Source organism: Lupinus angustifolius, unplaced genomic scaffold (genome assembly GCF_001865875.1).
Source record: "Lupinus angustifolius cultivar Tanjil unplaced genomic scaffold, LupAngTanjil_v1.0 Scaffold_145_3, whole genome shotgun sequence".
NCBI classification, from domain to species: domain Eukaryota; kingdom Viridiplantae; phylum Streptophyta; class Magnoliopsida; order Fabales; family Fabaceae; genus Lupinus; species Lupinus angustifolius.
Window position 1 is genome coordinate 38,971 of NW_017725606.1, and position 10,913 is coordinate 49,883.

Below are 10,913 nucleotides of genomic sequence, written 5' to 3' on the forward strand. Positions count from 1 at the left end.
TTCACTCTATTAGAAAAGAAATAACTCATTTTTAGAGTGAATGATTATCTTTCCGATAAATATTGTTAACAAGAATAAAATTATTTAACTTATATGGGATCTAGTATATCAATACATTATTAATCTTTTGTGTCTACAAGGAAATGCTTTTAACACTAGAAAAGCACAACAAATAATGATTCTTTGATGTTGGAAATTGGGTATTCCTTCTTTTATGTATGGATGATGGAAATTGCGTTTTATGAGGCTTACCTTGCAAGTTCTCTAGAAGCACTATTTTTGAGAGACCATTGCACGCAAGCAATGATATCTTTTGTTGGTACGTGCAACAATCATAAAAATTATCTTGGTCAAAAACAAACAATGATATTTCATGTACAATAATAACCTGTCTTTAATTATGTTTTATTCTCTATTCTAAACTTATTATATTTTACCATATGAGTAAAAAAAAAAATTTAAAAACAAAAAGTAATAAAAAAAGCACGTCTTAATTGATTTATGACATGTAATGGGACATCATTCAAAATATCTAATCCAACCTTTTATTAATAACATCATCCATCCATCAATCCTACACATATTAATACAAATGCTCACCATTTGTAACATTAGGAAGAAAAAATAATGAATAAATTTTATATATAATTATATTATCTTATTGACTATTTAAAAAAAATATTTTAAATAAATAGTTGATAATATACTAATGTATTGATAACAACTTTAATATGATGGCAAATGTGTATGTAAAAGTAAATTTTGTTATAAAAAGTCAGACTTCTCTCCATTACTGGAAATGATAGTTATTAAAAATAGTATTGAAAAACCAAAGGATAAAGATATTTATATCCTTTAATCTATCTTAAATTTATATTTTCATCATTTAAAATACACTATAAAATTAAACTACTTTCTCCTATAATAAAAATGAATCTAACTCTATTATACAGTCTTTGTCCTTAAATTTTTGTATCATATCCCTCAAAATGGAAACTTGAAAAGAAACAATAAGTGACCTCGAGAGTAGGGCCAAACAGAACCTTACAACCTCGGTATCCTATCAATTATGTATATGATAATAATAAAATCTTCAAAGCAAGGTGGATTTACACGTAAGAATTTATAAGTGTAATATTTAGATATTGTATAAAAATTTACACAAAGTCCGTCAATATTTATAATTTATTTGTATTATTTTTATTTAAAAGTCAATGATCATTGAAATATGGATAATATACAATACGATAACATTGTAAAAAATGTTAGCATACACATCTCTTTCACAAGTTTTATAAATATTAGATATGAGTTAAGATCTTTTTATTAATGGAGAGAGAAATACATCAGAAATAAAGGAAAAAAACAATGTGATGTAACATTTTTATTCCTTAAAATATAATATAATATTTATCTCCTTCAAACTAAGTGCAAAATTAATAACACGGAGATAGTCTCATTCATCAGATATATCACTTAACTAAATAAATATGAATAATTAAGGTAGATAATGGATATCAATATATAACTCTTTAACTTTATATGCATTTCCCCCTCAAATTATAAAGTCCAAAAATGGGAATGCAAAAAACAAAGGTCCCCAACCAAACCAAACCAAACCGCACCATATCTTCATCGCATTTCACAAAACAACATCAATAGCCACACCAAACATTTCACACAACACAACCATAAGGCAAAAAACACAACATCAACATAGTGAAACTGAAAATAGAGTGTTATTCAACATAGAAGAAGAAAGAAGAAGCAATAAGCAATAACATTATGAAGCTATCTTCAAAACCCATTTCAAGTCCTGGTAGAACTGACAAATTCCCACCACCATTGATGAGATTCTTGAGAACCAATGTTGGAAGCAAAAGCAAAGGAAGATCAAGGTCAAAGTCAAACTCAAGAACCATGTTTCTAAGGAAGAAAAACACAAACATTGAAACTACTCAAGAACCATCTTCACCTAAAGTCACATGCATGGGTCAAGTTAGAGTTAAACGTTCCTCCAAATCAAAACAACCAAATACAACAACAACAACACGCGCCGCCGCAAGTGACGGTGCTCCGGCACGGTGTCCATGCTTGTGGATTAAAAAAAATGCTTTTTCAATCAAAACATGCAAATGCAGATGCAAACCCTTTTGGCCTAAATGGGGTTTCTTATTTTGTGTTGGAAGATTCAGAAGAAAGTCCAATAAGATGAAAGAAGCTTCAACAAAAACAGAGTTAGAAACAGAGCATGTTGATAAGGAACAAGATAAATCAGAATATGAAAAGAGAGCGATGAATGGTGATGATTTTTCTTCTTTTGCTTCAAATTCTTCTACTCCACCGATAAATGCTTTGTTATTAACAAAGTGTAGATCTGCACCTTATAGATCTTCTTCTCTAGCAAGTAGGTTTTGGGGTTCACCACTGAGAAATGAAGAAGAAACAGAGGAAAAACAGGGGAATGAGAATGAAAACAGAGGATCCAGTTACTCAGAAAATGAGTTACCCCATTTGGAAAGAAATTCAGTTTCTGAAGAAGAATCCAAAAGGGTATCTGAAAATGAAGAAAAGTTGGTATTTTTCAAAGAACTTGAGGATTCACTAGTCAGAGATAGAGTTGGTTCAATGAACAAAACAGAAAAGGTTGAAGGATTGAAGAAAAGAGAAAATGGAGAGGGAGATTATGAAGCACCATGTCCTATAGTGCTTACTAGGTGCAAATCTGAACCTGCAAGAACAGGGTTTAAACTTATTCTGAGGTAAATAATTTCTTGAAGAAGAGAAAGTTGTGTTTAGCTGATACTTCTGATTAATCAATTTTACTTAGTTTGCTTTTATTTTTTTGAAGTAATGGTTACTAGGTTGAATATAGTACACAAATTTCATTTTTTCTTAACTCAAAAATTGTTTCCATTGTGTTGATACTAATAAGTAATAAGTGTCTTAGTAACATGCTCCAAAAAAATTAGTTAAGGGCATTGTGCCCTTGATTAATCTCATGTGATATTTAGAGTATAAGGGTTTTATTCCATTGATATAGTAATGGCTTGTTTTGACACATGGAGGTGCAAGAGATATAATGTTTGTGACTCTATGGTAACATGAAATGAAAGATTTATCATTCTATTTCATCTTAAGGATAATTTCTTTCGAATGGATGTAACTTTTAACAAATATCGAATCTAGTGAATAAAGTGTTTTTGTAGTGTAGTAGAGTAGGACATAGAAGAAACATGGTGGGTTGATTTGTTCGATGTGATGTAGTTAATGCTTTTATTGTGATTAAGTAGACATGAGTTTCTTTTCCCAACTTCCAATGTTATGGAACCTGAAAGTTACTGATATCTGTAATTTGCTTTCACGTGTGTTTTTGTCTCTTTCACTTATCGAACTTTGAAGGCTTAACCTGATACTAATATAGAATTAGGAAAAAATATACATTATATGGTTTCAAAATCAATTTACAAACACTCCTAATATGTGTCATCATAAAGTACATATCACTTTAAAGTAAGAGAAAAAATTATATCCATAAGAGTTTTATATATTATTAGTCTATCATCTATTATTTATTTTTTATCATTATTAACGATTCAAAAAAAGTAATACAAATGAATTATTGGTAAATGATGTACTAATAGGTTATATGGGGGCATAGATATTGATGCATAGTGGGAGACGTTTTTTTATAAAGTTAGTGCATCATTCTATTGGCACTATGCATTTTTCCTATTAAATAGTGTGTGTACAATTTTACATATCTTAATTGATACTTGTATCTTTTTTTCACTTATATAAAAGTACAGAATTTGCAGCAAGTGTTAAATGTAGTGCACATAAGCTGTTTAGACAGCACAAACACTCATTCCATAGAGCACATCTTCTATCTTAATCTGTATCACTTTTCTTACTCTTTTATTCTTGTTCATTAAAAAATATAAAGTTAATATATATTAAATCGGATATTATATGTGAGTCCCTCATATCCAATGTAAGAATCCACCAACTTTCCAACAAGTAGGAGGAGTAATTTATTAGTGTCTTCTTTATGACTCTGACTTGAATCTCATCCTATCTTTAATAATAGTACTTGTGTTTTCTTATTTTATTCCTAGATTCAAGATGAAATTTATGTTGGGTGTTAGCCAAATTGAAAAAATAACTAGAAGCTTTGAAATGTTACATTACTGTTTATATTCTTAACCAACCTTTAGTCAGTTTTTAACCAATTTCACCAAACATAATCATTGTGTTATTCAAAATGTGATACATTTTGGAAATGCATGTGCAAGAGTGAGTTTAGGAATAGCCATGGGGCTGGTCTGGATTTGTGTTTAACCATTTCCAAATCCGAGTTTGATGGAGTTGAAAACAATACTAGCATCTCTGACTCTGTCAGATTTTATGTAACCTAAATCCGAAGAAAACTTGCTCAAAACCTATATTATTAATGAATATGTTCTATATGAAACCATCTTCTATCTCTTTCTTCCTTTATTTGGTAAACTAACTTCATTCAAAATGGAACTTCTTCAGTTATAAAATATAAAAAAAAAACTGAACTCAATCATAACAGATTTCTCTTGTTAAATTTTTGGGCTGATTCAAATGGATATCAACAAGTTTGGTTATGATTGTGATTCATAAGTGAATTGAATTGTGGGATTTGATGTTTGTGAATTGCATGTGACACTATGTGATAGTAGCATTTATGATAAGATCATGAAGAAGTAATAGCAAACTTGACATAATTACTACTAGTTGAAAATTGGGTGGTCCATTTTTGTCCATGCCTTGGTAATTATTAAATTACTATACATTCAATCTCATGTATTTATTTTTCTATTATCATGTATATATAAGTAAGTGATAATGATACAAATGTAGAAAGTTTCAATTAAAAATTATATCAGAAATGCAAAAATGCACTAAATACTTTCATCAAATTTCACTTTTAATTTATGATTATAAATGTATAATATCTAAGCATTGTTGGTGTAAAAATTTATACACAATTAATAACATAGTGACAATGTATAAAAGCTCTTATACTGTTAGTGAATATCTTTTTTTCTCTTGATTTTTATCTTTATATTCAGTCCCTTAGTATTTAATGTTAACAAAGCCCTTAATTTATTAGTATTCTCTAAAGATGCCCCATAGATCTTGAATTCTCAGTCTCAATAGGCCACTAGGCCCAGGCCCAGAGGCAAGATGTCCACCTTCTATAATGTAAATTATTTAAGAGTATATTTACGAGTTGAATATTATAGGAGAATGAAAGGAGATGAAAAATTGAGAAACATAAAATATATTGTAAAAAATAGTTCTGAATTCTTCATTTTCATTTCAAAACTTAATTCACAAAATAATCGTATGATAACGGATAAGTAAATTAAGGAGTTGAATTCTTCAATTAATTATGCAGTTAGGGATTTAAGAGTATCTCATAAGACATATCAATCAAGTCCATGATACTATCAATAACTTCAAACTTTGTAATGAGAAAGTTTCCTAGGCATAATAATGGCAATAGCTACTCATAACTAAGGGTGGAAACAGGTCAGGTCAGGCTTTGCCTTAAACAGGTCCAGCCTATATAGCATATAGGAGCCTGGGCCTAGCCTGTTAGCCTGTTTAAAAAAAAATTCAAAGCCTGAGCCTGACCTGTTTAAAAGCCTGGTCTGGCCTGTTACCCTGTTTAAAGGCCTATTATACTATATGGTCATGAAATAGGCCCTGTTAGGCTTTATAGGCCTTTTAGGTGGCCTAAAGCCTGGCCTGTTAAGCTAAATAGGCTTTTTAGAAAGCCTGAGTCTGGCCTGTTAATGAAAAAAGTCTGGTCTGGCCTAGCCTGTTATAGGCCAGGTAATAGGCCCCTGATAGGCGGCCTGGCCTGTTTCCACCCTTACTCATAACACACTTGCATGGGGCTAAATAGGTATTGATATATAGCTGTTCAACTAGGAACAATAATATGTTGTCCTTGAGCATTTCTATATACCTATTCCGAACCAATTAAAATATAAAAATTAGAGTGTTTAATGTAATGTTTGTATAATATATGTACAAAAATTAGGAGTTTTTTTGTATGGGTAAAAAATGGAGGGATAATTTATATAATTTCATTAAAATTCAAGATATGTTAATGTAATTTACTCCAAAAAAATTAAATATTTATGACTTTTTCTATTTTTAGCTGATTTTAATTGATATAAAATAGACTTACGTTTTTAAGGACAACAAATATTTGTCCTTCAAGTAAACCAATTCCATTAAATCTAAGCCACTCCATAGTTAAAACCATGGATTATTAGTAGTAGCTTTTCAAGTTTATTTAAATCTTTAGAATTCTCTGACATGTATTAAACAAATAGAATCATACCTAAATATATTGATAAGCTCTTCAAAGGCTTCTAGCTACTTAAGGTTTTGCTATTTGAAAATTATCTAAGTGTTATTCAGAACCTTCTTTATTTGTATAAATAAGCGAAATTTTATTTATGATAATCTCAACTTAAGCATCATAGGAATTACATTCTCCATCTTCTACAAATGGTTGAAAAATAATCACGAATCATATGCTCAGAACCTCTCATATTTCATAAGTAATTCAACTAAAAGTATTAGATTTACAAAAATAATTGGAGCTAATTTATTCCATGATATATAAACTTTTAAATTTTTTGTTATATGTAATTGAATTTTTTTAACATTTTTTTGTATAACCAAGAGTATCCGATACCCTGTGATTATTTAATATTTGTTTTTCTTTTGTTGCTCTACAAGGTACCTAGTTACTTACACTCATAAGGTACTTTACATGTGTGATATTAGTAGTAGGTATTTTGCACTTAAGTGATATAAAATACTAGAACAAAAGGGTCACTATCATCTCTTCGAAATAGGGTTTCTATCATGGTTGTTCAAACTTTTCATTATTATGTGGATGACACAATTGTAGATCCTACAATAGGGTCTCATTTTGGACACATCATCACTACTAACTATGCACCATATTCATGTTCATCCAGATATAAAACATGCTCATAGATATGCATTTTTTTTCTTTTTGAAAGGATAGATATACAATTTGGTGTAGGAACGGTGGTTGTACACATCGAATACGAAGTCGCTCATAGGAAAGGATTGGCAGGATTTGAACAAGTTGGTGTCTGATGTCAGAATGATCGTTATTATACCTTTTTGGATAGGGAATCGGGACAACAAAGTAAAGTCATGTCTTTGTCGTAAAGTATAAGCTTTTTAGGCCATCTTAGTCCATTTTAGGCCCAAAAAGAATGTTTTAATATTTTTTGGAATTTTTGCTTTTATTTCTATTGTAGATAATTTCATATTAGGTTTTTCGTTTACTATTTAAACACTTTTGATTGAGGCCGTAATGATTATCTTATCCTTAATAAAAGTTCGAGAGTGTTTTTTAATGGATTCCAGAATTTATCTATGAGATTTGTGCTTACAAACTAATATTTATTGTTCTAAGTTTGTCGTTTGCAATCCTCTATGCTTCCAAGTGCATTACAAATAATATTAAAGTTATATAGATATATATTTGTTGTTTCTAGTTTCTATGAAGGGGCCAGTGACAGCATGTATATACAACTAAGGTGGTGTGTATATGTCCCACTATATGACAGCTTTCAATTATACACACATGGAGTTGTCTCAACCATCCTTCATCTTATTTATTCTCTTTCAAGATTAAGCTTGGAAAATGGATTCAACTATTAAGCTGGTATGAATTATATCCATAAATGGGTGAGTTTAGATTTATAAAAGTTCTCTAAATTAAGTCTCAAATTATAATAGCCTTAGTTTAATCACAATTTAACCTGATTAAGTTGTGGGTCACTCAATGGGGTCCAAAAAAGCATCTCAATCACATTAAAAATTGAAAGGAAATAAATCACTTTGTATCCAATAAAAAGTATCTCAATCACTTTGCATCTCAATTACTTTGTCTCATTTTCTATCTCAGACTAATCACATATTCCTACATGAATAAAAGAATTTTTTTTAAAAATAAAAAGTAATATTCTGATTGACTCTAGACATGGAATAAGACATTCTTCAAAACATATGAGCTCTATCCAAATTGATGTATTATCATCCTTACATAAATATCACTATAATAATAATAATGTTTATGATGTTGAGAGGAAAGTCTCAAGTCCTCAAATATTTGATTCCCGAGACTAAAAACAATATTTGTTGGATAAATAATTATGTATCTGAAAGTGAATTAATTTCTTAACATAGAGTAAGATAATATCACTAGGTATACGGTATACCAAAAAAACATCACTAGTAATGAAGCCAAAAGTTGAAACTTATATATTATGATACATATAGTAGTATAAATTATAATTAGTAATGAAGCAAAAAGTTGAAATTTTAGTGAAATTAGTATATGTTATAGAAACTTTAATCCTCCAAACCAAACACAACCACATCCACATCAGTTTCAATATTGCCAAATAGCTAAAGCAAGAAAAGTAGAGAAAAAACAAAGAAATTTACACTCAAATTCTCTTGCCTCTTGGCTGTGCCTTGGTCATGTTTCTTCCGCTAACCCACTAACAACATCTATAGGGACATACATCATTATGTCCTCAAATGTTTCATTCCATGTTCGGAGCCGAACTAATAATATATGGGTACACATTTGTTGTCTCATTTTTTTTATGTCACTCCATGTGTCAGGAGGTGTGATTGGTTAGAAAAAAATTAATTACAATTTTAACTTAAATAATTTTTTTCAACCCATCATAATTAATGATACATGAAATGGTGAGACAACAGATATGATTCCATAACATAATGTCATATGAATAAAAGAAAACTTTAGAAAACAAAAAGTAATATTCTAATCGATGTATGATTCAGGACATGTAAACTTTGTTCATATATGATATATAGTCGTCACTCCAATTTTAATTTCATTAGAACCCTTCCTCTTCATTTTTTACTCTTTCAATTCCCTTCTTATAAATCACTCAAACCTTAGTCTGTATTCTTCTTATATACTTATAAGTTTCAACAAAAAAACATTAAGAGATTTTGTGCATGTCATATATGGAGTACAAGTCCACTTTCATCACATGTTTCTTTCTCTTTCTCTTCCTCAATCTCCCTTATTTCTCCATAGGTTTGCATCTTCTACTAACATACACACATTATTTCTCTATCTCTTTTTGCAACCATATATATATTATTGTATTTACATATATGCATGTGTGTTTATATCTAATTATTAAGGTATAGGACTATATTTTTAAATTTTTTGGTGTTTATTTAACTTTAATTGTTGTAGGGGTACCCCAATATGAAGCATTGGATTCAAAGATATATGAGATTGATTATAGAGGTCCTGAGACACACACTTCTGTTCCTCCTCCTCATGATCATTCACATGGCTTAATGGGTAGCAATGCTATCAAGGAAGATAAGGTAAGTTAGTGATCTTTTATGTTCTTTGAAAGCCATTGAATTTCTCTTTCATCATGAAGTAGTATTTTTTCGGTATTATCAAAATTATTCTTCTTTATAGGTAAGAAACTAATCTATTTTGGTATGTATGATTGTATTTCCCAACAAATATCGTTTATAAGAATTAAATTTTTACCTTTATGTTTTTTTAGGATCTAGTGGAATCTTATACCACTAAACTAACGTCTTTTGACATAGTATAATTGAGAAAAAAAATGAATTTTTATTCTTTTTAATTTAAGCTACTTTGTTTGAAGAAGAAGATAGAATGTGGGTTGGGAAGTTTGTGTTGTTTTACTATCTAAAAAGGAAATTGTATACAAGTGATGCAAAAGAGAATATTGTGCAAATCTTAGGATTTTATTATAAAAATAGGTAAAGGAATAGTAAAAGGGTGATGATATTCGAGAAAATTTAGATCAAGTTATTTTAATATAAAAAAAATTCTCATCACAAAAACCTCTCTTTATTTTTCTTTTTATTTTAAGATCAAAATCATTTGAAGTGTTTATGGTTGGTATATGAGAAACAAGAGAGAAATTATTGTTAGTATATGACTCATACCTCTGCTTCAAAACTCATGTTTTTATGAGTGTTTACACAAATTTCGATCTTCTCCCCTGTACTAGAGTATCAAGAAGATTTACATTAGTTTTATCATTTATAATATACTTTTATCTATACATATTTTAAAATTTACCCCGTTAAAATTTAAATTGTAATATTTAAATTGTTCTTTTTTCAATAATATTAACTAAATTTGACTACTTTAATTCATAATGCCTATAATAAACATCTTAAGGATTTTATATATAACCAATATATTTCCTTTTTGTTGAATATTCCGAGTATAATTTAGCATATAATAATTAGTTTCATTTATATGCTTTTCTCCTCTCTTTGTATAACTCTTTAGTTGTTAAATGCTTCTCTACTACAGGTTAAGAAAGTGCATGGATGAAGAACCTTTACAATAAGTGTGGCTAAGATAGCTCTCATATACAAACAATATATTTTTTCTGTAGAGAATGTAATTATTAAGAACTTGGCATATTGTATTATATAGAATATATCTTTGTATATTGAGAATTGTGTTGTGATTGCAAAGACAGAACAATAAAAAAAAAACTTCTAGTTCTATATTTTAGTGTATATGAGAGAACACTTTGTCACTAACAAATTAGATGACAAAGTTTATGCTCCTCATTGATATAATAATTAAAGTTTATATTTTCAAACTTATTCAAAATCTTAGCTATCAATTCTAAGAAAATCCAATGATTGAGATCTTCTCACCACTTCAAACCATCGAATTTTCTTAGAATTAATGGCTAATATGAGGAGCAAGTTTAAAAAACTTACATACAGCATGAGCAACTTTTTTTTAATCTTCAAATGGT

The 10,913-nt window shown here is 29.1% G+C and overlaps 2 protein-coding genes across 3 annotated transcripts; both read left to right on the top strand.

The window, feature by feature from the left end:
* Positions 1 to 1,785: 1,785 nt before the first annotated feature.
* On the top strand, positions 1,786 to 2,766 carry LOC109340152. Its single transcript, XM_019577736.1, has one exon. It carries the CDS (start codon positions 1,786 to 1,788, stop codon positions 2,764 to 2,766), a length of 981 nt encoding a protein of 326 aa, XP_019433281.1.
* A 6,205-nt stretch (positions 2,767 to 8,971) lies between these two features.
* Positions 8,972 to 10,711, top strand: LOC109340151. Of its 2 annotated transcripts, none has more exons than XM_019577734.1 (3): positions 8,972 to 9,172; positions 9,335 to 9,474; positions 10,454 to 10,711. In XM_019577734.1, the coding sequence occupies exons 1-3, from the start codon at positions 9,091 to 9,093 to the stop codon at positions 10,472 to 10,474; spliced, it is 243 nt and encodes an 80-aa protein (XP_019433279.1). In that variant the 5' UTR covers positions 8,972 to 9,090; the 3' UTR covers positions 10,475 to 10,711. The 2 variants fall into 2 exon arrangements, with proteins under 2 accessions (XP_019433279.1, XP_019433280.1); XM_019577735.1 differs by having other exon boundaries at positions 8,976 to 9,172; positions 9,338 to 9,474.
* The last annotated feature ends 202 nt before the right edge of the window (positions 10,712 to 10,913 follow it).

Bases quoted from the DNA above. Each gene is read 5' to 3' on its own strand.
- LOC109340151 (XM_019577734.1), top strand. From the start codon at position 9,091: ATGTCATATATGGAGTACAAGTCCACTTTCATCACATGTTTCTTTCTC. The intron at 9,173-9,334 runs GTTTGCATCTTC...CTTTAATTGTTG, and splicing joins TCTCCCTTATTTCTCCATAG to TAGGGGTACCCCAATATGAA. The intron at 9,475-10,453 runs GTAAGTTAGTGA...TCTCTACTACAG, and splicing joins ATGCTATCAAGGAAGATAAG to GTTAAGAAAGTGCATGGATG.
- LOC109340152 (XM_019577736.1), top strand. From the start codon at position 1,786: ATGAAGCTATCTTCAAAACCCATTTCAAGTCCTGGTAGAACTGACAAA.